Source organism: Ursus maritimus, unplaced genomic scaffold (genome assembly GCF_017311325.1).
Source record: "Ursus maritimus isolate PB19 unplaced genomic scaffold, ASM1731132v1 scaffold_24, whole genome shotgun sequence".
Taxonomy (NCBI): domain Eukaryota; kingdom Metazoa; phylum Chordata; class Mammalia; order Carnivora; family Ursidae; genus Ursus; species Ursus maritimus.
Window position 1 is genome coordinate 36,388,912 of NW_024424897.1, and position 27,277 is coordinate 36,416,188.

Here is a 27,277-nt window from a genome sequence, read left to right on the forward strand (position 1 = left end):
GTAACTGAATCCTGAGTGTGACAGAACAATGCACTAATGTACAAAAGTCCACAAAACAAGCAGCCTTTATTGCAGTAATACAAAACACTTTCCATTTTGGCAATATTTTACAACGCACTTAGCTTCAAGGGTTGGAAAGGAGGTTGGAAACTAAACGGGGAAATTTCAATGGACATTTCTAAAAGAAAAATTGTCCCAGCCCTCCCACCCAAATAAAAATCCAAATGTCACTTAATTTCACTACCCAAGAAGAGGCCACGAGGAAAGCAGCAGGCAAAACTCTGGCAATTTCACTATGGATCATGTCAGAGACAAAGGAACATTCAAAACAGTCATCAGTATGGTCGGTTGCGCTGATCATTTCTGTAGTCGTTTCTAGGAAAAAAATAAAGAGCCAGACTAAATTCTAATTTTCTACCAAGGGGGAGCATCAGACACTTCCTCAGCGTGCTGGTGACTGGCGTTGGTTTGACAATTTCTGTAAGAATGACTCCATACCTAATTTATTTCTCTACTCCTAGAAGGTCCTTAATAAACGTCTAATTTATCAGCTTTAAGACACAAAGTTCCTAGAAGAAGCTTTTTGCTATCACTAACTCTCTTCAAAACTTCCCATCTAGAATAAGGACTCCAAACCACTGCGGTATTTCAGGTCAGAGACTGTGCCAATTCCAGCACTCTAAACAGAAGAGTGGCATCACAGAATTAGGCAAGCAAACATTGTCATGTAAGAATTCTGGGTCTGCCACTTACTATGTGACCTTGGAAAAGTACTCAGTGTTTCTTACTCCATAAAATGGGAAATACATCTACCTCATGGGGTTAAGAGGAGGACTAAAGAATACAGATACTTCCACAGGATTTCCCGCACAGTAAGAAGGGTTCAAAAGATAATAATTACTAATAGCTAACAATTATATAGCACTTACCATGGGCCAGGAACTGTCATAGCATAGTAATCTAATACGACTCCACGAAGGAGATGAGAACACTGATGTTCCAAAGGGTTAAGTAACTTGCCTAAGGTCACACAGTAAATGGTGGAGCCAGAATTTGAACCCAGAGAAGTCTTGTCTCTGAAAAACACGCTCTTAACCACATGCATACTAATTCTCACTACCCTATACTGCCTCTGGCATACCGATGCTTAGTATAATAACTGAAGTTCTTTCACATCACTGGTGGTTCAACTTTTTCTGCTTCTAGGCCATTCACGTGACAACACACTCCCATCAGTACCTACCATCAGTGATTTTCGTCTGGAAAAGCTATTACCAGAATCTCCAGAGAAACAACTACAGGGTGGTACAACACACAGGATTTCAGAAAACACACCCCTATGAAAGGTGTGCCCCCCTCACTTAGATTAAGAACCTCTGATTTACATACAATTTCAAATTATATCTCAATCTCAATTATCTTTAGCCATGAGGAAGAATAGCACATGTTCATATACACACACTCACACCGACATAAAGATTTGTGAAACAGAATTTCCTAAACAAAATGAGTTTTAGAAATTTCTAAATAGGAAACTAAATGACTATTCTCCATCCTCACTGAGAGAGCTTCCAATGAAAAATTCAAGTTCCAAAAAACTGGACCTTAAGAAAATGTGACAAAAAGGGCTCAGATCCTAAAGCCTAGGAGCAGTGAGGTAAAACGGGTTAACAAGTACATTCTAATACTCACCTTCCTCCCATTTTGCCTCCATAGCCGCCTCGGTCTCCTCCATAGCCGCCCCCACTCCTGTCACCTCCATAGCCGCCACCTCGGTCTCCACCGTAGCCCCCGCCGCCACCGCGGTCTCCTCCATAGCCCCCCCCACTGCGGTCTCCTCCATAGCCGCCTCGGTCTCCACCGTAGCCTCCTCCTCGGTCTCCACCGTAGCCGCCTCCTCGGTCTCCTCCATAACCACCTCCTCGGTCTCCTCCATAGCCGCCGCCTCCTCGGTCTCCTCCATAGCCACCTCCTCGGTCCCCACCGTAACCGCCTCCTCGGTCCCCACCATAGCCGCCCCCACTTCTGTCTCCACCATAGCCACCCCCACTTCTATCTCCTCCGTAGCCGCCGCCGCCACTTCTGTCTCCTCCGTAGCCACCGCCACTCCTGTCTCCTCCGTAGCCACCTCGGTCTCCACCTCTGCCCCCACGACCTCTATAGCCCCTCTCTCCACCGTAGCCTCTTCCCCGGAAGTCTGCAAGGTAGAGATGCAAACCAGTGAGATCAAAAGGATAATAATGTAAACCACCCTTAATGCTAGTCAGAAGATAAATGCCATGTAGATGCTGTTAAAAAGCGACCCACCTCCTCCTGAGGGACGAGAGTCCTCTGGTCTGGGCTCATTACACTGGTTGCAGGAATTCCTTCGAGCAAAGTTCATATTTCCACATGACCTGAGAAAGGGGGAAAATAAAAATGTTCACTATTTCCAATTGAATCAGAACCCCCTCTTGCATCCTCCAACCCCAATCCCAACTCCTACTACCGCCAGAGTAAATAGGATACTTACGGATTAGGGCAAACCCAGTCCCCACTTTTGGGATCTCCACCTCTCCCCTGAAAGCCTCCACGACCTCTATATCCTCCGCGGCCTGGGGTAAAGAAGGGCGGGAGAGAAAAATCAGCAGCTGACATTAACACAGCAGAGGAAAAGCACCAGATGAAAAAATTAAGAGCAAGCAACCATCAATAACTGGGTGGCCACCCCCAAAATTAACCCCTATAGTAGAGCTCAGATTCTTTCATTTGAGGCTTTACTTAGTAAATCCAAGAAAAGTGGGAAAAGACTACTGGCACATATTACAGTGCAAATAATGAACCAAAACATTTCAAAGTCCACTTTCTATTATAATACCCTCTTTGGTTTGAGTATCTTAGTGATAAAGGTAGAGAAGATGTATTTCAAATTTAAGAAATTAAACACAATAGAAATGAACAAGGTGGCAGCCACTGTATCAGGGAACTTATAAACTGGTCAGATTACCTAATTAGGTACCATTTAAACAATTACCTCCTGATCTCCAGGTGAATAACAAACTGCCACAAAGCTTTCCAAAGGGATTTCTAGAACCTTCTTCCAACTACTTTCTTACCTATTATGATACCTTATTTACCCAATCTCCCTTCTCTACTCACTCTCACTTTAAGATAGAAGGAAAAAATCTTCTACCTTAAGTTTTTTCCACTTCTATCTTAGGGGGAGAAAGAGGTAGTAGTTCACACAATAGAGACAGAACATGGACTCAAATTCAAACCCTTTGTTTGATACTTTACCCAGGCCTGTGAGCAACAAGTGTCTTACCTCGTCGCCCACCTCCACTTCCACCTCCTCTCATGAATTCAGGTCTTCTGGTAGCAAAGGACACTTTAATGATGTTGCCATGGAATTCTTTTCCTAAGAAGAAAAAAAAGAGTTTTGAAGAAATGCTACTCTGCATCTCCACCTCTCAACAAAAACATAAACTGTCCTGGAAATTTTTAGTTTCAGAGCAATAATTGACATCCTCACACAAATTCAAACACAACAGTATTCCCTAAGAGTCAAGGTAACAGTGCTAAACATAATACAATCTACTGAATAGAGCAGATCTGTCACTGGGATGCAGTTACTTCTTACAAGCAACCCCCCCCATCTAGTATTTGTATATGAAAAGAGCGAAGTGCAGAACCGTGTGTGTAGTATGTCACCACTTCTGCTTTATAAAGGGAATGTGTGTGTGGGTGTGCCCATGTACATGTGCACATGTGCCTTTACATGTACATGCTATATATACACTGCCTATTATGCTCAACTCTCAGGTGAGGAAAAGAGATCACTGGGGGTCAAAGGTAGAAAGCTCATTTTTTACTCTACACTTCTGGTACAGTTTGAAACTCTTTTACCATATGCAAGTAGTAGCTTTAAAAGTAATACATGCCAGAAAAATGAAATCATATGTGATTATTTACACACATGCTCACAAACCTATATTCTGTAGCCCCAGGGTCTTAGAGACAGGAATTAATCTTTTTACTACTTTACATTAAACAAGAGGATTCATAAAATGGTCACAATTCCAGGGGCCTTAGCTCCCTAATCAAAGCCTTTATTATTATGGCTGGCAACTTTCTAGAGTATCAGAGAGTAGGACCTAGGAAGCCACTCACGGATCAGTATTTTCAAAGCTGTAGAATGACCTGAACTATAGAATTAGGTTTAAGAGGCTCGTATGCCCTGTGGGCAAAAAGCACAATTATTTTTGAACATATGGGCAAAAGAGATTGCTTTTTAATTCACCAAAACTATGGAAAACACAGAAAAGTGAAGAAGAATGGACCTAGCCTTCAAGAGCAAGGTGATGAGGCCTGCCAGATTAACGCAAAAAACTAAAGGATATGAAGGCGAGGACAGAGTATCACAATCTCATTTTTGAAGTAAAGAAATGCAATTATGTTTTCAAAGACACAGGTACAATAATCTCAGAACCAGAAGGGACCTCAAGTGTCTGTCAATCTAATCTAGCATGGTTAAGTCCTTTAGAGACTGTGGATCCAGGCTGAGTTTGAATCCTGACTCCGCCAGTTATGCTATAATTCTGGAAATTATACAGCTTCTCTGTGCCTCAGTTTCAACATCTAAAAATAGTAATAATAGGGTGTATGTCTCATAGGGTTACCGTGAGGGTCATACTGAATTAATGCGCATAAAGCTTTTAGAACTATGCCTAGCCCATAAACCACAGTAAACACGCAGTAAGTGTTGGTTTTTATTAGAGTACAAAACAATGAATTTCTAATAACATGGGGAAATGACTATTAAAATGTTAAATGAAAAAAGCATGAGACAAAACTACATTTGGACTATAATGACAAACTTAAAAATGCTTTTAAAAGAGTAGAGTTAAATTTAATAAAAAAATATTATCTATGGTTATCTCTGAGTAGAGGACTATGGATGCATACTGCTTTCTTCTACTTTCCCATATTTTCTTGTTTTCGGGGGGGAAGTCTTAATATTTCTTCCAAATATGTATTAACTTTGTATTTGAAGGGAAATTAATCTAAATTTATAAAGAAGAGAGTTAAGCAGGCCAGCCCTCTGAATCTCCATCAGGGTGGCTTCAAGCACAAGGTAGAATAATAAGGCAATATTGGAGACAAACAAGGAGAGAGCTCATCTACCTCATTTCTAAAGGTATGTAAAAACTCTGGCTTTTATTTTTAAAATATCCACAAAAGTAAACATGAAAATAACCAGTCCACCAGAATATATTTTGACTTCAAGACTCTAAAACATTTATCCAAACTGCATATTGAAACTGTATAAAGATAATACCATCAAACCAGTCAATGGCTGCCTTAGCCGAAGGAGGGTCATCAAATGACACTGTTGCCTCTCCTTTTGGCTTCCCTGTGTCCTTGTCTGTATACAGATTTATCATTGGTTTTCCCGTCTTCTTATTTGTCTGAGGAACAAACAAGCTGGTATTAGCATTTTTTTAAAGTGATCATAAACCACAGAAATAAAGATTTTTTTAAAGGAATTCATATATCCATACTACAAATACTTTGTACCTAATATAAAAATTAAGTTATCTATAGGTTCTGAAAAGGAAATCTCTCTTAATATATATTAAGTAAAACCCAAGCTATGAAAATGATACACAGTATACTGTTTTATCTGTGTATAATTTCTTTAAACCCACAAAAATAATACAGATAATGCTTCATGTAAATATATACCTTGTAAAACATTTAAAAAGTCAGGAAGAACGTACACCAAGCAAATTAACAGATTACCACTAAGGTACACACACTACAGCCAGCTGGGATGGGAGTAGAAGACAAATAAGGACGTTTGCTCTTCAGAACTGTGTGAATTTTTTACATGTCATGGGTAAATGAGTAATTCCACAGACACCAAAACAAGGACAATTGCAAACTGGTTTCAGGCAAATGCTAAAATCTACTAACACTACCGTTACTGCTTCTTTCTAAGTTGAAGACAGAAGAAATACATGAATGAGACAAATGGTGCATGAGACATGTTAAGTACACAATAAATACAGTTATGAAATAAAGCATCATGTACTGGGCTAATATGTAATGCAGTTTGCATATAATGGCCTTTCAGAATCTATAAAATGTTCTCACAATCTCATTTGGTTCTCACAATTTTAGGCACTAGGCAGAGACTATTTTTAGAGCCCAAGACTGAAAACTAAAGCTGTAGAAGGCTGTGGAAAGATAAACAAGCAAGGAATAAAATTTTCATGTATTTAGCAAATTTAGCAAAAGGCCTACAGATATGGTTGGGCATGTGTATGAGGGAATTCTAAGAGACACAATAATCTTATGTAATCTTTATATCTTAACTAGAATATGTTAATAATTATGAGATTTTCAACATAAGCCATACTTGCTACTCACCTTGATAATTCCTATTTGTTTAAAGAACTCCCCAACTTGATCTGTAGACACACCCTCCCCAAGTCCTTGCACAAAGATTGTGTTGTTATCTGAATTATCAGATTCTGAATCTAAGGGGGAAAAAAATTATGGTTAATTTTACATATTCCTTGGTCTTAGTACATCCTGTTCAGTAATCAAGAGCAATAATTTATTGTCCACCTTCAGCTATTTCTATGACCAAAAGGAAAAAGGACCAATATACAAAAAATCTTGTATCAACATGCAAAGTGGTCACCATAGTTATTCGGTAGTAGATCAATCCTTACAACTAAACTTCAGTTAAAGTGGATCAAGTCCACACTATGTGAAATACAGACCAATTAAGGGAGATCTTAGATATCTTACTCTTTAGATTCAGATACAGGGCTGAAGCTCATGAAGAGATGAAGACAGCATTATTAGCATTCCTTTCTTTGGAGAGCTTTAATACTTTACAGCTAATCAATACTTTAAAGGCTCTCCAGCAGAAAATTCCCCAAATCTGACACTTTGGACTTCCAAGCAAGCCAAGCACAACTGTTGTTTTCCCGATCATTGCAATAAGCTTTGTATATACCAGAGGGTAGGGGCACCTTGACACACACCTTACCTTACATGCACACTTTTGGATTAGTACAACAAAGTAAGAAAGATGTACAAAAATTCAGTCCATCAAGGGATAATTCAGAAATTGCCATCCATATAGAATACTTTGGCATCTTAATAAAAACAAAAGTTCTGATTTCAATATATATTAAAATTTCTTGGCTCAAATAGATTTTTAATATCTAAATTATAACTTCCAAAAGGCTCCAGGTAGCCTTGAATTTCATTTAAAAATAAAAGCCACATGAAGTTAGTGACCTCTGCTGAGAGTAAGACAATTCTCCCCATGTATGAATTCAGGTTTCTCAGGCCCACTAAGCAGACTACCAATCCAATGTAATATTTTCTTAAACACAGTTTTTCTACTTCAAATTCCCAATGATACCAACTCTCTCAAATCTGATCTATAGTATTTAAATAAGTAATGTTACTTAGCAATACAAGATGAAGTATTTCTTCACAAAAGAAAAAGCAGAGCATAGGAAACCACAAACATACCAATTTTCCCCAGCAAACTTTCCAATTTCCCATAATTTTTCATTCTGGTATGTTTTTTAGAAGTGAAGCTCCCCAATTCTGGAAACACTATCATATTAAATCTTCCTCCTGCCCTAACTCCTCCAAACACACACACTTTTCCCTTGAAAAATTGGAAAACTAACATTCTCTTAATGGCAAAGTCACAAACTACTATAAACCTTACCAGCATCTGGTCTGGGTCCATAATCCCTGTGACCTAAGGGAAAAGAAAAGAAAAAGAAAAAAAAAAAGCTATTTAAGGCAACTCATTAGAAATTATGAAGAAATAGTAATAAAAATCAAGGCATGAAAGTCAATACTTCCAAAATCCTTGAAAGTCAACCATCACAGATTTACAAAGTAAATACATAAATTAAGTTTTATTAAGTTTAAGAAATCAAGATGAAAGTCAATTACTTCCTTAAATTTGTCCCAGACGGTACCCGCCACATTGGCATTATGCTAGTGTATCACTTTTGTTAAGCTCTGGTTGTGAAGGCTGATTGGAAAACCCTAATAATTTAACAGCACCATGTCAGCTACCTTTATTAAAAAACGTATTGTCAAAATCCAGTGGAAGTCTCATTCATCGGTCACCACAGACTCTTTCATGCAAATTCACTGTGTAGAAACCCATTGGACTGTTTGAGATCAACTTTGGCTTTTTAATGTTTTCTTTGATATATATATGTATATATATATATATAATTTTTTTTTAAAGCACACAACACACACCAGCCTCAACAGAGTAAGAAAGGGCTTAGACTGCGTCTGCGGGATATTGGTGGCTTTTAGATTTATATAGCATTTCCACTGAAACATTTTGGGATACTCAGCACTTACCACCAAAATTTTTGAAGCCACCGCGGTCACCACCACTGCAGAGGAAAAATTGAAGAAATGATTTCTTCCTTAAGTCTCTAATGTGCTGAGCCCTGGGCTCAATCTACACTTAACTGTCACAAGTAGAGCGCCTAGGGAAACAGTAGCACCTCTAACTTTCCAGTAAATTCCATTTCATAGACTCCAAAATGTTGTTTTCACCTAAGTGTTTTCCCAAGAATCTATTTCCACAAAGTTGCCTTTTCAAGCTTACTACAGAATGTATCTCATATATTCTTATTTTAAAATCTTCCCAACCCCAAGCCAAAGGGATACTATTCATATCATAACTTAAAAGCTGGAGGCACAGAATAAAGAATGCTACCCTGGAGCAAACATTCTTTCCAAGGGGGATATTTTTTTAAATATGAGGAAAAAGGAAAAAGACCAGAAGAACAATATAAAGCTAGGTTAAGATTCTGATAGCAGAATGGGAGGTAAAAACTTTAGTAGTATATTCTATTGTGATACAAAATTGTGGGATTTATGAGATGAAAAAAAGTGAGGTACAAATATACACGAAAGTGAGCCTGAATGAAAGTAGTCTTGAAAAATCTCAAATCATTCAGAAATCTGATAAAATGAGCACTAAAAGCAAGCATAACTTAAAACTGCCCTCCTACTCTACACCCCTATAATATACGAGATCTCTTCATATCAGAGCTACTGAGATTCATGCTACCAAATGCTCTGTACACCAATCAGCAGACCGTATCAGAGACAGAACGCAACATACTCCAATATCACAGCTGCCCACAAGAAAATGACTATTTGGCAAACTTCCACTGGTAAGTCGATGGTCCTTGTGTGCATAAACCTACGTAAGAAATCTAAGATCTCTCTCATCAAGAAACTATTTAAATACTCATACATTAAAAGCTTGTTTCTCTTGCCTGAACTAAGTAATCCTCTAAGATTCACATATGTCATGGAAATAAAAACACCCAGCTTTCAGATGGTGACATCTAATATTGTACTACTATTAATCATATTCTACTATAATCCAAGAAACTAATCCAATACACTAAGGTCTCTTCAATGCTTAAAAGCCTCTCCTGTAATGATAACACTGCCCCCTGTAGCCTCTAAATAGATGGCTTTTCTGAGCCATCCTGAGAAAAACCTCTCTGAGAAAGCAGTCCTCTTTTATAAGTCTATTCTACTATTTTGATGTAAAATCTCCCCTTGCAACTAGCTTAGGTATAGACACATGCATCTTAATTTGTTATTAATTTTAATTTCCAGGAAGACTATAAGTAGAATAAGGCTATTTCAAGGCTATGCAGACAATATAAAGCTCAAGTCCTTTATACACATACAGTCTCCTATTGAGTCTCTAAGACCCCCCTTTTAGAACAGTACCCAAGCCCTTCCTACACTTCTAATGGACCTGTATATCACTCCTTACTCTTTTAAGAAAGGAAAGCTAACAGAGTTCTTGAGATTAATCTGCTATAAATCTTATTATCAGAAACCAAGATATCTTAGCTTTCTTCAAAGACGATCATGAGAACTCAAAAGAAAAAAAAAAAAAAAGAGGAAAGAACTAGTGAAAATATTAAGCCCACATTCCTATCAGAAGGTTAAAGTCCCCAGGATAAAGTATATTCTTTAAAATAGGCAACTTTCACAAGTAAGTGCTGGAAGAGATACCTCTTACTTATTTTGCTGTTATCTTAAGCCAAGTACCAAACTGTTTATCTGGCCACAGTGGAGAGAAAATATGCAACTACATATATCAGCTAATTCCCGTAATTTCCATTCTGGCCAGCAATATAACTTTGAACAATAAAAAAAGGCCATACCACTGCAAAAAAAAAGTGCTATAAAACAAATGACATTCGAATAGGTTTATTATTTCCTATTTCTCCATGTAATGACATTTTAACTTAAATCACCTTCACTGAGCATTTCCTTTGAAAATATGGCAGCTGAAGATTTCAACACAATGGTCATAAATATGAAAACATCACAGTGAATTTGAAAAAGTACTAGTCTTTAAACTAAGAGACTCAGGGTACAGTCTTTACCGTCACTAATCAATCTTGAAAATTCAGACATGTCAGTAATTCTCCCTAGGCTTCAGTTTCCTCCTTCACAAAATAAGGGTTTACATCCCTGCTATTCAAAGGGTGGTCCAGGGAACAGGAGCACAGGCAGAGTCTGAGAGCACCTCAGAAAAGCAGGATCGCAGGCCTCACCCATACCTTCTGAATCAGAATCTGCATTTTAATAAGATCCCCCAAGGAATTCATTATGTAAAGTTTGAGAAGCACCAGTCTAGATGATCTACAATCCTACGTGAAGCCTTCTTTCAAGTTCAAATGTTTCATTCAAGTTCAAATGTTTCAATCATTTTTCTCTTCACTTAGGAAATTCCATATTAACTAGTTATATTATAATCCCTTATAAGTAAATGTATTATATTAAATATACTACATAAACCTCAAGTAGTACTCACTATTAAATATTTAACCAAAGATGGGCCTGTGGTTAAGAATCTTTCAAACCTGCAGTCAGGTTACAAAAGTCCCTTTTCCATAAACCAAGTTGAGGCTTCACTAGCCAATTAAGACAATGAAGATATGGGAACATCTTGGTGCAGATGTTGCCACAACAATTTGTCTTCCTCCCAGAAAAAGCAGCAAACTTGTACACATAAAGAATTCCTGAAGTAAGGACATTTGAAGGTAAAGCAGTAGAGGTATTTATAGAGATTAAACATCCTCCAATGTATGGCTGAGTGTCTCCTGCATAAGAAAACCAACTATATATTCTTGACTCAACTACAGAAATTGTTGTCCCAAGTTCAAAACAACAATGAGCAGCCTACCCTAAGGTAGACTGAGGCTTCTTTCATTGTTACAGTATTACATATGTAGAGGAGAAGATGCTCATTTAATCTGATGGTCATTTAATTTCAGGCTCTTGTCAAGAAAAAGTTCTTTTGACAGAATCTCTACTCCAAATCTTTCATTTTAAAAAAATCTAAATATATCTATTCAAGGACTTAAAAAACTGCCAAAAAGTAAAAGGACAATACAGGAATCTTTGTTTCCAGAAAACCCATTATCTAAAGAGAAAAAGGGATTTAGCTAAAAATTAGAAAAGGTTAAAAAAAACTGTGTTATGCTTGAATTTTCATAGTAAATCCAAAATACAATTTTTTGGGTATGAAGAACACTAACATTAATTCCAAATGTAAATGACTCAATGGATTTAAATATCATTCTCAACAGTAGCTGTATTTACGTCTTATTTCCTCCCATGTCTTCTGTTTGTGGTAAAAAGGCTCTCTGGATTCAACATTTACCCACATTTCAAGAAGCCAAGAATCTCTCATTCTAGAGCTACATGTCCAATACAGTATTCACTAGCCACATGGGGCTGTTGATCATTTGAAATATGGACAGTCTAAATTAAGATGTACTCAAGATATAAAATACAAAATGGATTTCTAAGTCTTAGTATGAAAAAGGCAATATACAATATCTCAGTAATTTTATACTGATTATATGATAAAATATTTGGGGTACATTAAATATATTATTAAAATTAATTTTACCTGTTTTTTAATGTGCCTACTACAAAATTTAAAATTACCTATGTGGCTCACATTTGTGACCCACATTACATTTCTACTGGGCAGTGCTATTCTAGACTATCACCAGAACATATGCACAATTTAAATGGAATTAGTCAAAAACTCTTCTAATAAGACAGTCAAAATTCAAGATGACTTTTTTAGGCTTGAGATATTAAAGCCTAGAAAAAGCTATGTAACTTGATGACTTAATCATGAAAATGGTTATCTATAAAGTTCTGGCAATTCTGCAATGCATTCATCACAACGCTGAAGTTAAAAACACGAGAACTTACAGCCTTAAACTTGTAGTCCAATAAGAGGTCAGTGATCAATTTTAGATGACAATTAGAAATTCAGTATTTTTTGTTATAACTGCTTTTTCAAAGAAAAACATTGGTTCCTAAAGTCCCTATAATTTTCACATGTTTTTCTTCCATATTTGGAAAGCTGGCAGCTTCCTTTTGGTCTGTATTCTTCCTCAAGCCACGCAATCATACGACTTGAGTCTAAGAATGTCCCATCCTTTACCACGTATCCAACCCTCACCCACAAACTATGCCCCTTCTTCTTTAAATAAAAACCTAACTAATGTCAGATATTCTTCAAACAGCCCTGAAAGGACTGTATTTTCAACCTTGATAAAATTTAAGTAAGATGATTAGAAACACAAATGGAAGTGTGATGAAGACTAACAAAAAATGTTTGGATATTTTTCGTACTTATATGTAAAACCAAGTGTGAAAAAAATATCCTGAAACTGGACACTTTTACTCTAATTCAAAATACTTTACTCCTATAAATAAGCTAAAAAATACATCTTGAGTAAGATACTGTGACACATGAAAATTATATGAACTTCAAATTTCCATATCCAAATGAAGTTTTACTGGAACACAACCATGTTTATTTATATATTGCCTATGGCTGCTTTGGTGCTACAAGGGCAGAGGTGAGCAGTTATAAAAGAAACCATATGGCCCAAAAAGCCTAAAATATTTACTACATGGCCTTTCACATAAAAAATTTACCAGCCCAATATAGAGAACCATCATCATCCACATGGATTCCTAAAAAAGGCCTTTCATGAACATCCCATTTATTGGCTTGAAGGAGGGGGTCGGAGTAGGGTATAGACAGCAGTTGGTCAAGACCTCCTCCCCCAATCCTACCTTGAACCAGATCTGTATCATTCTGACCTAATATAAAGTGGGCTTCTGCAAAAGATACTGTGAAAAGGTTCTAAAGCTAAATAAAACTATTTGAAAATCAAAAACTGGAGCAAAAATTATACTGAAATATGATGCCAAGGAGGTTATAAAAGTCATTAAAAAGGGGACTCTCAAGATGGTTAAGGTATGGAGCTCCCCTGTTTTATTAGGAGATTCATTCCAGGTCCTTTCAAATCTCTAAGATGAGTCATCTCTCAAAGATGAAAACATTTTTGAAGATTTCCCTACCCTCCTCCTCCTGAAAAGTGGGATTCTACCATTCTCACACATTGTCATAGTTTAATAAATAATGTATAGGATATAACTTCCGTATAAAGAAAATCAAACCTACAATATACTATAAAACATACAGCATTCCAAAGAAGCCAATTACCCAAGACATATTAACTGGAAATTTAAATACACCTGTTGGCTATCTTGTTTGGGATTCTGTCTGAAATGGGAAGGAGGCTATCAGGTAGAAAGTAATCACCGTTATCAGTTTACATTGTTCATTTATATCCACATGATGGCAGGCTGCTCTCTTTGATAATGAAGAGCATACAATGATATATTTATATATTGTAAACTGACTTTGGCTATCAATCGAAAGATTGATGTTCAGTCTTACAAAAGTTCATCGAATATGTTTAGGCTTTAGTTTTGCCGTAGTATCAAAGTACTGTACACTAAACACAGAGAAATACAAGTAGGTGATCAAATTCCTGGCTCACTTGAAGAAGTAACAGTGCTGTATGTAACTAGTTTTGTTTCTCAGGTCACCTCAAGGGACAGAGAGTCCCTAAGGAGCAGAAGAGTGCTCCTTATTAAGTGTCAGTTAACAGGCCACTAACAATTTCAATTCCCAAGGAACAAAAATTACCTTTCAAGCCTGTGTATTTTACACATAAATTTGCAACTGCAAACCTCAACTGAGGAAAACAAATGTCAGTTTTTTCATTCTTGTTTTTAGGGCCGAAGTACTAAATTTACAGATATATTTGAAAGTAATTTTATAACCAGCTTTCATAACATATGACAAAATTAAGTATATCAAAACCTGGTAATACTAGCAGTGGGGAAAAGAAAAGCTGAATTAAAAAGTCATCTTTTCCACAGCTTAGTCTGAACAAAATATGCAATGATAGGGAATGTTGTGCTAATTATTTCAATAATTATTTACTTAGGAAGGAAGACAAAATAGTTTAATTACATAAAATCTTTCTCATTCGCCAACCCCACCTTTATATACTCTGCTATCGCCTCCTAATAGTTTCCCTTCCCAAGGGGATTCAACATTAAGGAGCCTCTCTGCACTCCAATCTAAAATTAACTTACCTTTTATGTTTTACATATAATATACTTGGATTTCTCAGTCATCTTTTAAAGGGGTTTAGACTCTATAGCTCTGGCAGGAAAAACATAGTTAAGTGGTTTAATCACAACCATAATAGGGGAATTTTCTCCACTGGTGTTTACTATACACCACATAAACTAACTGCTAACATAGCCTATTCTGAGGTAATTTACTGACATCTTAAGACTGAAAATAAATTTTGAATTTCTGCCTTCTTCTCTACAACATAATGTACTTAAGCCTCTTAACTAAATCAGATGCTAGAATCAAACCAGCTAAGTAAAACAACAAAAATTTTTTTAAATTAAAAAAAGAGAGAGAGAAGAAATGTAGGCACCTAGACCTAAATACTTACCTTGATCCTGTCATAGGACCTCTTCCATCCTTGTCATATCCCCCACGCCCTCTACCTCCTCCCTGTGACCCGCCATATCCTCTATTATCTTCTCCATACCTACTCACATCACGACGGTCATCTACAAAAGAAAGAAACAAATATATACGTGAATAAATAACCATCGTCATTTCTGACAAAGGCTTCCCATAACACAAACTTAAATGGCTCTTTGGGTCACATATTATGTCCTTCAGAAAATGGCACATGTACACAGAGCTCAAATGCAAGTTATCATAAAACCATCTGGAATTAAATATGTCTGAGAATTATATCTGTGTCAAATTCCATTCTGCTATAGTCAGATAGCAAAATGGTGACATGGACATCACCATTTGATGTGATGGTGAAGAACAGTTTGAGTTACAGTACAATATTAGGTACAAAATCTTAATTAGATGAAAGGCATAACCCTAATCTTACAAGTTATTTCTTCATCTCAAAAATACTTAAATGTAAATCAAGCATGGAAAAGAAATAACTGGATTTTCAAACTGAAGACATATTCAGTGACTATATTAACTGAAGACAGTCAGTGAATGAGCTTCCACGTTTACTCATTTACTTATTCATTCATTCAATTATTCAACAAATATTTAGTAAGCACTTACTATGAACCAGGCCCTATACTAGGCAATGAGGGTATAAATGAGTAAAACAAGACTTGTGCCCTTGAAGCATTCATGTCCATGGCACAGATCGATTTCTAAGTATCAGGAGACTATTTCAAGTGCTGTAAGAGAACAAGTGAAAGAATGTCTGGTCCTTCTTAAATGAGGTGAGAAGGCTAATACAGGATCATAATTTCCCTAAATCAAGTATACCACCACTATCAAAACAACTGGTAGCAGCAGCATTGTCAAATGATCAGAGTTAAGTAATGCAACAACGGAAATTCATGTCATCAGTCATCAAAAAGTCACATGAGCATTTGGGAGTCTGAGAAGTTCAGAACAGAAATCTAATAAACTAGCTTTGATCGCCATAAGAGAAAAGCATGCATATTCAAGGTCACTCTGAATTTTTACAAACAGCTGAAATCCTATGCAGGTCTTTTAATCCAAAACTCAACAGAATTCTATGAAGGAAAAAAAGAAAAATAACAGGTCAATATATCATACCTTGTGTGTGGTGGCTGTAATTCTCCCTTTGTGAATGGTAGGACTGCTGATTTTGATTATAGGAATCATGCTGCTGACCATAATTTGACTGCTCATCATATGAACCGTGATGTTGATCATAGCCTGACTGTTGGTCATACGAATCTTGTTGACCATAGTCTGACTGGTCATATGAAGGCACTCTTCCACCTTGGCTGAACAGAAATCAAGAATTTGAAATTTTATAGAAGGATTATGTTCACTGTAGTAAATTAACTGAGACTGAGAGGCCTGACCAGGTAGACCTCAACCGTATTTAATACTACTTTCTTTTTTTTTTTTTTTTTAGAAGATTTATTTGCTAGACAGAGAGAACACAGACGGGAGGGGCAGAGGAAGAGAGAGAATCTCAAGCGGACTCTCCCGGTGAGCACGGAGCCCAACACAGGGCTCAATTTCATGACACTGAGATTATGACCTCAGCCGAAATCAAGAGTCGGATGTTTGACTGAGCCACCCAGACAACCCTAATACCACTTTCGGGTGTAAATCATTTAGTTTTTTTTATCTATAAAATCTCCTTATCAATAATGGAATGACCTTCAAACAATTCACTATCACTGAAGAGGTCCCAGATTATGAGAAAAACACATGTACCTTTGAAAACATTAGTGAAACAAAAAAATCGCTGTGGCTTTTACCATCCCCTTGAATTTAAAAAAAATTAAAGTTCCCACAAAAAACAATAATATGTCTCATTCTTTAACGAATGTATCACAACCAGTGCTGAGTCTTTTTTTTTTTTAAGATTTTATTTATTTATTTGAGAGAGAGAGAGGGAGCACGTGCTGGAGGAGAGGGAGGAGGGGACTCCCCACTGAGCAGGGAGCCCAATGCAGGGCTTGATCCCAGGACCCTGAGATCATGACCTGAGCCGAAGGCAGACACTTAACCGACTGAGCCACGCAGGTGCTCCAAGTGCTGAGTCCTTTTAACAGGTACATTAAAAGGCTCTCTATCACTTAATTTTAACAATGTTATCTCATAATATTTTGGGTACTATTTTCTTATAATTATCTTTAGAACCTATAGTACATTCTCCTAAATATCTTCAAAGATAAATTTCAGAAAACAATAATTAAGGGCGCCTGGCTGGCTTAGTGGGTGGAGCATGCGACTTTGATATCAGAATTGTGGGTTGGAGCCCCACGCTGGGGGGTAGAGTTTACTTAAAAAGCAGAATCTTACAAAAAAAAAAAAAGAAAACAATACTAAATCGGATTTTTAGAAGAAGGAACCTGCTTTGTGATGCCATTTTTTATCTGCAACTAGTCTACCAAAAAATGAGACTGCTTTATTATCTCTGGCAATTCAAAAAGAAATTCCTAAGTATGTGCTAAACAATATGACTATTAATTACCTGTTCTCAGGATGGGAATGTTGAAAGGAACATTTAATTGGATTTGAGTTCTAATGTTACTTTTTTAAAAAGGGAACAAAAGTCTCATAACTTAATAGTCACGTCTTATTCTGCATCAGATGACCACAGCAATCTAATAAATAATAAAGATCAGTATGTTCCCTCAACTCCTTACCCAAAGCACATCACATCAACAGTCAGAACCCTAGTGCTTCACTTTAAAATTGTTGTCAAAAAAAGGGGAGGGGGCACCTGGCTGGCTCAGTCGGTTAAACATCTCAGGGTAATGGGATGGAGCCCCATGTTGGGCTCCACACTCAGCAGGGAGTCTGCCTGAGATTCTCTCTCCCTCTCTCTCTGCCCCTCCTCCCACTTGCACAGATGCACATGCGCTCTCTCAAATAAATTTTTACAAATTTAAAAATAAAAAAATAATAAAATTTTTTAATTGAAAAAAAAAAAATAAAACGGTCGTCAAACCAAATCTAACACTTTTCTTTGGTCTGCATTTATATCTCATGCTTCCAAAAACACATCCTTATAAAAGGATTTCCTAACTTTAAAACTAACAAACAGGGCTTAAAGAGTTCCTCCTTCTGATGTAACATGCTTTCTGAAAATTATTCTCTGCACGTGTACACCGCTTTGTACTTTTCAAAACACTCTCATTATCTATAAGACTGACAATGTGACCTCACAAATCTTTCCCCAATCCTTTTATTTAACTGAATTTCACTTAGAATAATTTTTTTCACTGCAGAGAGTATTTGTGATCTCAGTTTTTGCCTAATTTTTGAGCTATGTAATTTAAGAGGCTACATAATCTTAATTTCTCTTTACCTCTACAAACTGGGTATAATTATTGACTCTCTTTCATTGTGGCTAAGGATCAATTAGGGAATACAAAAGCATTTCAAAAAATGTAAAGCACAATTTTAAAGAATTAAGTTGCTATTATTAAAATTAGTAACAAGAACAAGCTCCTCACATCTGAAACTTTAAAAAAACTATAAAACCAAAACAAAAATTAAAAAATAAAAAAGCTATAGAACCTGTGAACTTGTTGGTAAATATTCACCTACCTATGTTAACAAATACAACATACTTAGACTATCTGAAATGTGTGGATAAGTTTGGGCACTTTTTAAATATTTTTGTCCCTGAAAAGGTAATACACTAAAATAGCTAAAAAATAAAATGGAAATAAAAGCAAGCACTGAAAGTCTCCTTTTATAGCTAGGTTCTTATTTAATCTCAGGTATAAAGCAGAGGTACAAATGTTTTTTTAACATTTAAATCATGTGCTGCAGGGCGCCTGCGTGGTTCAGTCGGTTAAGCATCTGCCTTTGGCTCAGGTCATGATCCCAGGGTGCTGGGATCAAGTCTCACATTGGGCTCCCTGCTCAGCGGGGAGTCTGCTTCTCCCTCTGCCCCTCCCTGCTGCTCGTGCTCGCTCACCAGCTCTCTCGCTCTCTCTCTCTCAAATAAATGAAATCTTTAAAAATAAATAATCCGCATTCATATACAGCTAAACAGTAATATTACAAATAACTCATCATAAGAATAAACTGACAATGCTAACAATTTCCACCTTCTTCCTAATACAGAACTATGAAATTCATACTTCAAAACTTCCAAAAAAAAAAAAAGTGTAACACTAGGAGTTTGGTGGTGAAGTCTATTTAATACCCAAAGTGTTATTTCCACTACCCAACACAATCTCAGTGCTTTTACTGTTTCCTTACCCTCCTGATGATTCCGTGTTTTGTTGTCCCTGGTTATTATAAGACGGCTGGCCATATGAGCTCTGCTTTTGATTCTCATAACCACCGTAGGATTGTGAATAACCTAAAGATTGGATGGATATACCATTTAGTAAATGTTCTGATTTTTTAATTTCTAAAATAGCAAATTTAATAAACCAGTCCAACCTGATTGGCTTTGTCCATAGCTGGAGTAGCCGCCATAATTCTGTCCATATGAGGAATCAGAAGGTTGTCCATAGCCAGAATAGCTCTGAAATTTAGGTAATACAAGTTTTATCACCTACTTAAGATAAAAATAACTATTTACAAAAAGCACAATTTATATTTTAACCTACCTGTGGTGTTTGTCCATAACCTTGGTTGCCTTGATTTCCATAGGAAGAGTAACTGTAAAAGAAAAATGTACTCCTTGAAAGAGAGGTGCTAGAATTTAAAAGCTTAAAAAAAAACCAACTTCATTTTCAACTTTCAACCCTATACAAGCTTCTCTACTGAGAAACTGTCAATTTGCCTGTCTCTTACAGTCTAAATTGAGAGGTGATGACCAAAGACTGTTAAGACATAAATGAAGTCACTCCCAGACCTCCTGAATACCAAACAAGCACCAAAAGTTTAGCTTTGACAATCCCGCACAAATAAAACTTCAGGAGAACTAGAAAATCTCAAGAGAATTATACTTGGGTGTGGGGAGTGACTACATGCAAGCAAGACCCACAACAAAAATCTGAGACAGAAAAATAACTTTTTAATTAGCACTTTAATCAAATTAGCTATGTTCTGACAGATAATTTCTTCCTACTATCTGCCTTAAATCTGCCTTTAGTAACTATATTGTGTCCCCAGTAACATAGCACAGCCTGGCATAGAGTTTGCTGACTGAATAAATGTACCTTCCTCAGATTTGAACTTTAATTTTATAGCATGTAAATTCTAACAAGTCAGAAACAAACTTTCTGAATATATGCCCCCAAAAATATTTGCCAAAAAAAAACCTTTTTATTATTCTAGAGTTATCAAGTGCTAACAGAATTTAACTTTATAAAATATATTTCACTGAATAAACATTTGCTAGTTTCCTATTATGAAGTCAGCACTATCCTATAAGAATAGAAAAGTCAAACCTGTTTTGTTTTCATGAAGCTTAAAACCTGAAGACAGAAGATACCTGAGATGCTATTCTGAATATCTCACATTGAGCTGCAAAATATTTATAATGTAATTTGAAGGCAGCTGTTTCTGGCAAGTAAGAGAACCCTGCTGCATGTATACAGTCGCACAAAAACAGACTTTTATTATAAGCATGGTAAGGAGTCTTTTTAAAATGCTAAACATTTCTATTACAATGCTTAAGGAAAAACTGCTCTGAAAAAAACAGCGTAATATATATAATCAAAAACTGAAATGCTTTCTCTAAGAACCTATTAAATAGTTCAACTGTCTAAATCCATGTAATTGTTTCATCTTAAAAATTTCTTAAAGAAAACATTCTTTAAAATACCTATGAGATTTGTTTTAATCTCTAAGGGGCATGTGTATTCACTGGTTCAAGAAGGCTTTAAAAAAAAAAGGAAAAAATGTTTCAGTACATATGTACACAGGCCTTTTCCCCTTGACAAGCTAATATTTAACTCTAAGAAATCCAGATACCAAATCTCTGAAGGAACGCATGACTAAATTCATCTTTTTTTCCTTAGTTCTACTCTTACATGGTATTATTAAAATGTATGTATACTTTACCTTTGCTGCTCACCCCCAGACTGACCGTAAGTTCCAGAATCTAAAACACATAAAAAGAATTTTAAATCTTATTTAAAATTATGTTTCCCTCAAAGGCTGACTTTAGCTTTTATAGATGAAATGCAGTAAGAAAATGTAATATAAACTACCTACAGAAGGAAAACTAGTTAAAATTACTGTGCAAGGATTTGTTTACAGTAACTGCATCTTTGAAAAACTACTCCACAAATGTGTCCTGATGGTCTTAAGAACCAAGTGAACAAGTGTAAAACAATACATGAAAAATCCATCCTTTTAAAAAACTCAAGTTCTCTTAAATGCAAAAAAGCATCTATTGAAACTAATCAAGACTAAAAAGAGGGGAAGACATACACTCTGACAAGATAAATTCCCAGGATTACACTGACTTCAAATCTTCACCAGCCCAACATACACACCACCCCCTGTACTGGACTGCTCTGGCAGTCAGCAGCAACAGATAGATCTCCCAAGACTTTGGTAAAAGCAGCTAAGTTAGTTGTTTATCCCCAACTTTACCAAGCTTTCAGGGATTTGGGCAATCGGTATACCAACTCAGCAATACCGACTCCCAGCTTCCCTTTCGGGAATAAAAACTACCAAGGAAGGCACGAATTAAATAATGTCAAAAAAAAAACAAACTTTTTTCAACTATAAGCTATTCCCAATACCTCAAAACATCAGTTACATCAAAAACTTTTGAAGAGGCTCTATCTTTTAGGTTTCTACTCAGAGTCAAATGAATGACCTAAGTTTATTAGTGATGAATAAGAATAATATTATATGAAATATTCTTTCAACTGCAAAAAATAACTCCCATCTGAAACTGCTGACCATTAGGCCCAATCTAATCCAACACGAAACAAAATCATTTGCTGTCAAACAGTTCTGAAAACCCACCAGAAATCAAATCAGTGACTTTGCATTCAATTCCCGTAAAGCTACAATATGAAAACATTGCCATTGGCAGCGTAGTAGATATCAGATTTGCCACTTTTCTGCAGCAGAGCTCTACATTCAGACTGAACAAGATTATTTTTTTAAATCCTAAGAATATTGAATGAAATCCTGACAAATTATTTCTATGAATGTGAAGGACATAGGCTGAGATGAAGAAGAAAAAATTGTTTATCATTGCCACACCCATGATAAAATGACCACAGATTTATCGCTAATAACCAAATAAAATATGAAAAGCACACAGAATCTAATTGGACCACAGATTAGATACATCTACCAAATGAAAAATGAAATTAGCTTCAACTAAATCAGAAACTGAAAAGGGATTATGAAGTGGGAGGGGAAGTATGAGTAAAACTTAAGGTACCCTTGGGATAAATTAAGCTTTAGCTTCAATTATATCCCAAGGCAATGGATGGGGGGGTCCCCCGCTGACAGAGCGGAGTCCAAGACCTGTTTATTTCCCTTTCACTCAAGCAAAATTATAGAAGGACACAGCATATAGGTTATGTGACCCTGGATCAAATCTAGTAAATATGAGTCCATAATTTAACCCAGTCGCTTTGGTCCTGAAATTATAAATCTGACTTCTTTAGTTGCCTGACTTTAAAACTCTAGAAGACATAATACTGACCAATAAGTACGGCCCTTAGTATAAATACTTAAGAGAGAACGTACAAATGTTTCATATTCATGAGTTTGTAAATGTTATTTATGGCATTTCAAACTACAGCTCATTATAAGAACTTGACATGTGAGCCTTGTGTCTGAATCCATGATTTAAAAATGCTTTCACTTCCAGGTGTATTGGGTTTTGATTCTGTTGTTTTCTAATTATATTCCATTGCAGCCAGAAAAGGTATTTTCTCTCTATTATTCCTGGTACTTACTAGGATTTGTTGTTTTTTGTTTTTCCCCTTGTAAATATTTCACTTGCATAAACGCCCCCATGTGCCTGAAAAGAACTGTGTATTTCCTAAATGTTGAGAAAATTCTTTAAGTCTAGATACTTAACTGCTTATACCATTCATACTCTTAACATTTGGTCTGTCCCATCTATTAATTACACAGAAAGGTATGCTTAAAAAAAAAAAAACACTCCATCTGACCAGATTTGTCAATTGTTTTTTTGGTTTCTATATTTTGAGGTTATATTCTTAGGCACATAAAAGTACATATTTGTATATTCGTGAATTCCATTTTAACATTATGTTATGATTAAAAATGTCCAAACTTTATTTTGACTGGTAACATAACTAAACAATCTTGCTTTTGGTTGGTGTTTGCCTAGTTCATCTTTTTCTATCTCTGTACTTCCAACATTTCTTATTCCTATGTTTTGGGTATATCATTTCTGAACAACATACAGATAATTATTTTCCCCAATGTGAAACTCTTTCAACTGGCTTCTTCATATTTTTACTACTACTTTTCATGTATTCCTATGCACCTATATTAGATTTTTCTACTTACCAGGGTTTTTTTCTTTTTAACTCCTTTCCTGCCTCCTACTGGATTTTCTTTACTCCCTTTTCCCCTATTGCTTTAGAAGTTACACATTCAATTTTTGTTCTTTTTGTTTCCATTTTTTAACTTCCAAATGTAATCACTTTACTCTTCAATGTTCCATACTGTTAATATTTGCTTTACATTTACTGTGTTTGCTCCTTCTATTGTTTTTTGCATTCTATTTCTCCTTTCTGGATTTACTTTTTTTAGTTCTTTTGGTAAAGGCCTGAAAGTGGTACTCTTAGTCTTTAGACCTAGGATCATTTCATTATTTTCCAACTTCTTAGAACTTTTAAGTCTACCAATCTTACTACTGCCCTATTTTCGTCTAGTAGGTAATTGGTATTTCATAATATGCAGTTTCACATCAATGTATCTAGGTATGAACTGATTTTTACGTCTCATGTTTGAAACCACTGCTTTTTGATCCAAAATATTCATCATCTTGGAAAAATCTCACCTATAATAATGATTCCTCCCACATTTTCTTAGGAGACATATTATATACATATTAGATGTATGACAGGACTTCTCCATCTGTTTCTAAATCTTGTTTTTCATCCCCTCCTTCTGAATTGAATTGTGGGTAACTGTATCTGTCTTCCATTTCACTAATTATTTCTTCTGCTAGGTCTACAATTCAACTTAACCAGTTTCTATTTCATACTAGGTTCTTTAAAATCTACATGGCCTTTCTTCCTAACACCTTGGTCTTATGGTTGATTCCTTCCTTTAGATTTTTAGTAATTTCAAACATATTTGCTTTCAGATTACCTATTAGGGGTTCTAACCCCATCTGTCACAAACTCATTTTGGTGAACTGTTTCCTTGAGTTCTACAATTTTGTAATGTGAATCTACCTTTTGCAAGGCTTGTTTTTTCTAGAAGATTCCTATGACCTAGGCTGTGACATTTCCTTCAGAAAAGGTTTTTCATTTGTTTCTACCAGGAGCCCCAAGGTTATTACCAGCCCAGAACCAATTTTTACGTTAAATTCTTGAAGCACAGTTTCCAGGTTACAAATTCTCAGGACAGACTTTTTTCACTCAGGGCCCAACCTTCCTTGTTAGGTTATGCTGATACAAAGGTTTTTTTCTACTTCACTCTTTCACTAAAGACAATCTTTCAAACATCTAGGATTTATGGAAGGTCTCAGTTCCTATTATCTGGCTCTAATAGTCTAAAGGCTTCATCTCCTCGGGTACTTGGGTAATAAAACCCAGTCGAGGGGCACCTGGGCGGCTCAGTCAATTAAGTGTGTGTCTTCAGCCCGGGGCCTTGAACCTGGAGTCCTGGGAAGGAGCCTCAAGTCAGGTTCCTTGCTCAGCAGGCGGCCTGCTTCTCCCTCTCCCTCAACCCCACCCCCACCCCCTGCTTGTGCTCTCTCTCTCAAAAAAAAAATCTTTAAAAACAAACAAACAAAAGCCCCAGGTCTCTAAATGATGAGACCTAAACCCGCCTCTTTAGGGAAACGGTCAAGCTAGCCGTATGCTGGCTTCTACTTCATTTCTGGCAGTTAGGTCTTGCCCTTTTTTGGTGAATTCTTTCATTTTTGGTGTTTGTAGACAGAGGATTTTCAATTTATATTGGTCTGCCATATTGCCAAAATGAGAAGTACCTTAACTTTAATTTTTCTATGTATAACTTCTAACTTGAAGGTGTCAGATAATTCACATTTGTAAACAATATTTGAATGAGAGTCTGACTTACAATATTTACAATTTTTACTTATTGACTACGTAAGCAGTCAATATTTTATATTTATATTTTATAAAGTTTGTAAGTCTGCTCTGTCAGGCATCTTGAGTGGTTGAGTTTGTAATGTTTAAAGGATTTAACTAAACTTAATGCAATTAGCTGTTTATGGGGAGTTTACTGTTACATTTATTAACTGAAACATTAACCAAAAAACAAGTCAAAAGCATAACTCTTACTTTTATACAAAGTCAAAAATATTTTTATACACATTTTACAAAATGCATAAACAGTATATAACACTAAGCAGAACTTAAAGATTCTCGCTTCAATGGACTTAATTTAGAAACAATCAATTTTATATAAAGTTCTTTTCATATGTGAAAGCCAATCTTGATATTTAAAAAACTACTTACAAACTGACAAATTAATCTAGTGTCTTGGTACTTTGAAGATCAGTACTAATGGATAAACGAGCTCACATGCTAATACGACACACTGAAATCCTGGACTTTACAGATGGTAACCTCTAAAATTTAATCTTCCATAAAAGCTACAGTCCTATAAAAATAGCCATTGTTTTATACCAATAAAGATGCTAAAAATCAAGACACGCCAATAGTTTTTAATGTCCACTGAAACGGTCAATTTCCCCATAAGGGTAGGAGAATTTTATTTTAAATCATGGATGGGTTACACGCCTCCTAAAGATATACTTCTACATACTTCTGTGGAGCTTTTACCAGACTTCATTCCAAGTTATGCACCTGGTAAAAGATGCACCAATGTCTAGTTGGGAGTTTTTCTTGGAGCAAGGATTAAATACTGAAAGAAGAGAGAAATCCTGTGCAGTTAACAGCCTCTTCCATCAGGTAGGTGTCCCATCCCACAAAAGCTCAATATTCAGACTTAACATTAAGGTTAATTTAAGGAATGTTTATTATTCTCCTGTCCAGTCTTGTTAATTTGGCCTCCTCTCAGCCTGCTACTTGTTTTTCGTCACACATTTCCATCCTTCTGCAAGACGGGAGGGGGGGGGGGAGTTGTTTGGGGTTGAGTTTTTTTTTTTTTTTTTTAATACCAACAGGTCCTTCCTTTTTACATTTTTGTAAAAAGACTGTACCCAGCCAACACTTTGATCCCCATCATATGGCTTCAAGGAAATGTTCTGCTTTTCCACGTGAAACGTGATCTCTCATGATGTTTTCTAGCAAGTGGATAGCTGGGTCTTTGCAGCCTGTGAGGTACCCAAAACAGTGGACCTTGTGTGGTTAGCTAGGACTGCTCAATCTAAACAACATTCGTGTTCCCGACTTTAAATTCGGGTTTAACAGGATCTAAACTGTCCTGAAGAGATCAATGCCTTTTTTTCTTTAGGCCTCTTCCATACAAGGGGGGAGGGGCGGAGGTGTCTATGATTTTTAATGTTTCGTGTAAGACTGCCTTTCCTTTGGCCTGTATGCTTCAAGGTAACTGCCACATGTACCTACAGGAGTCTATCCAGAATAGAAAAGGCTCACTTTCAGGGCTCCTGCAGGAGATAAACAACTGGGGAAGGGAGAAAAATGAGAGGAGGGTGAGGAGGAAGCTGAATTATACGCAAACACCCCCATTCGAATCCTGGTGGTTACGGTAGAGGGAATGACGGCAAGTAGGATTTCGTGCAAGGCAACGTCCTTTGAAAGGGCTCCCAGAGCGTCAAGACCCCCACCTGATGAATGGGTGAGTCAGGAAGGCCCAGCTCCACTTCACAGATGGGGAAACTGAGGTACGAGGCGACGAGACGAGTGGCCCGAGGCCTCGCTGAAAGATCTGAGGCGGAGCGGAGAACCAGAAGCACCGATTCTCTCAGGCGGATGCTCTAATCACGGGCTCCCCCCGCCCCCGTGATGGCGTAGACGGCCTCCGCCCCCCCCAACTCACACACCCTCCCCGGGAGCGGCACGTCTCCTCAGGTTCCAAGGACAGGGTCAAAAAAGGGGGGGCCCGAAGCGCTTCCGCCGAGATTTGCAGACGGAAAGCGTTGGGAGCGTGCGTCCCTTCAGTCCAACATGGCGGCGGCCACGGCCGCCCCCCCCCCCCCCCCCC

The 27,277-nt window shown here is 36.8% G+C and overlaps 1 protein-coding gene across 2 annotated transcripts in view; it reads right to left on the reverse strand.

The window, feature by feature from the left end:
* Nucleotides 1-47: 47 nt before the first annotated feature.
* The window catches only part of TAF15 (TATA-box binding protein associated factor 15), a 27,485-nt gene continuing 255 nt past the window's right edge, over nucleotides 48-27,277 (reverse strand). The window contains exons 2-16 of one of the 2 annotated variants that reach the window (XM_040640978.1): nucleotides 21,008-21,047; nucleotides 19,606-19,657; nucleotides 19,436-19,520; nucleotides 19,250-19,352; nucleotides 16,106-16,299; nucleotides 15,045-15,066; nucleotides 8,401-8,435; nucleotides 7,742-7,774; nucleotides 6,412-6,521; nucleotides 5,318-5,447; nucleotides 3,305-3,397; nucleotides 2,513-2,594; nucleotides 2,308-2,396; nucleotides 1,693-2,197; nucleotides 48-375 (exon numbers count right to left, since the gene is read on the reverse strand). In XM_040640978.1, the coding sequence (XP_040496912.1) occupies nucleotides 336-375; nucleotides 1,693-2,197; nucleotides 2,308-2,396; nucleotides 2,513-2,594; nucleotides 3,305-3,397; nucleotides 5,318-5,447; nucleotides 6,412-6,521; nucleotides 7,742-7,774; nucleotides 8,401-8,435; nucleotides 15,045-15,066; nucleotides 16,106-16,299; nucleotides 19,250-19,352; nucleotides 19,436-19,520; nucleotides 19,606-19,657; nucleotides 21,008-21,047 (1,613 nt within the window). In that variant the 3' untranslated portion in view covers nucleotides 48-335. Of the gene's footprint in view, nucleotides 376-1,692; nucleotides 2,198-2,307; nucleotides 2,397-2,512; nucleotides 2,595-3,304; nucleotides 3,398-5,317; nucleotides 5,448-6,411; nucleotides 6,522-7,741; nucleotides 7,775-8,400; nucleotides 8,436-14,945; nucleotides 15,067-16,105; nucleotides 16,300-19,249; nucleotides 19,353-19,435; nucleotides 19,521-19,605; nucleotides 19,658-21,007; nucleotides 21,048-27,277 lie in introns of both variants that reach the window. The other variant, XM_040640977.1, reaches the window with a different exon arrangement.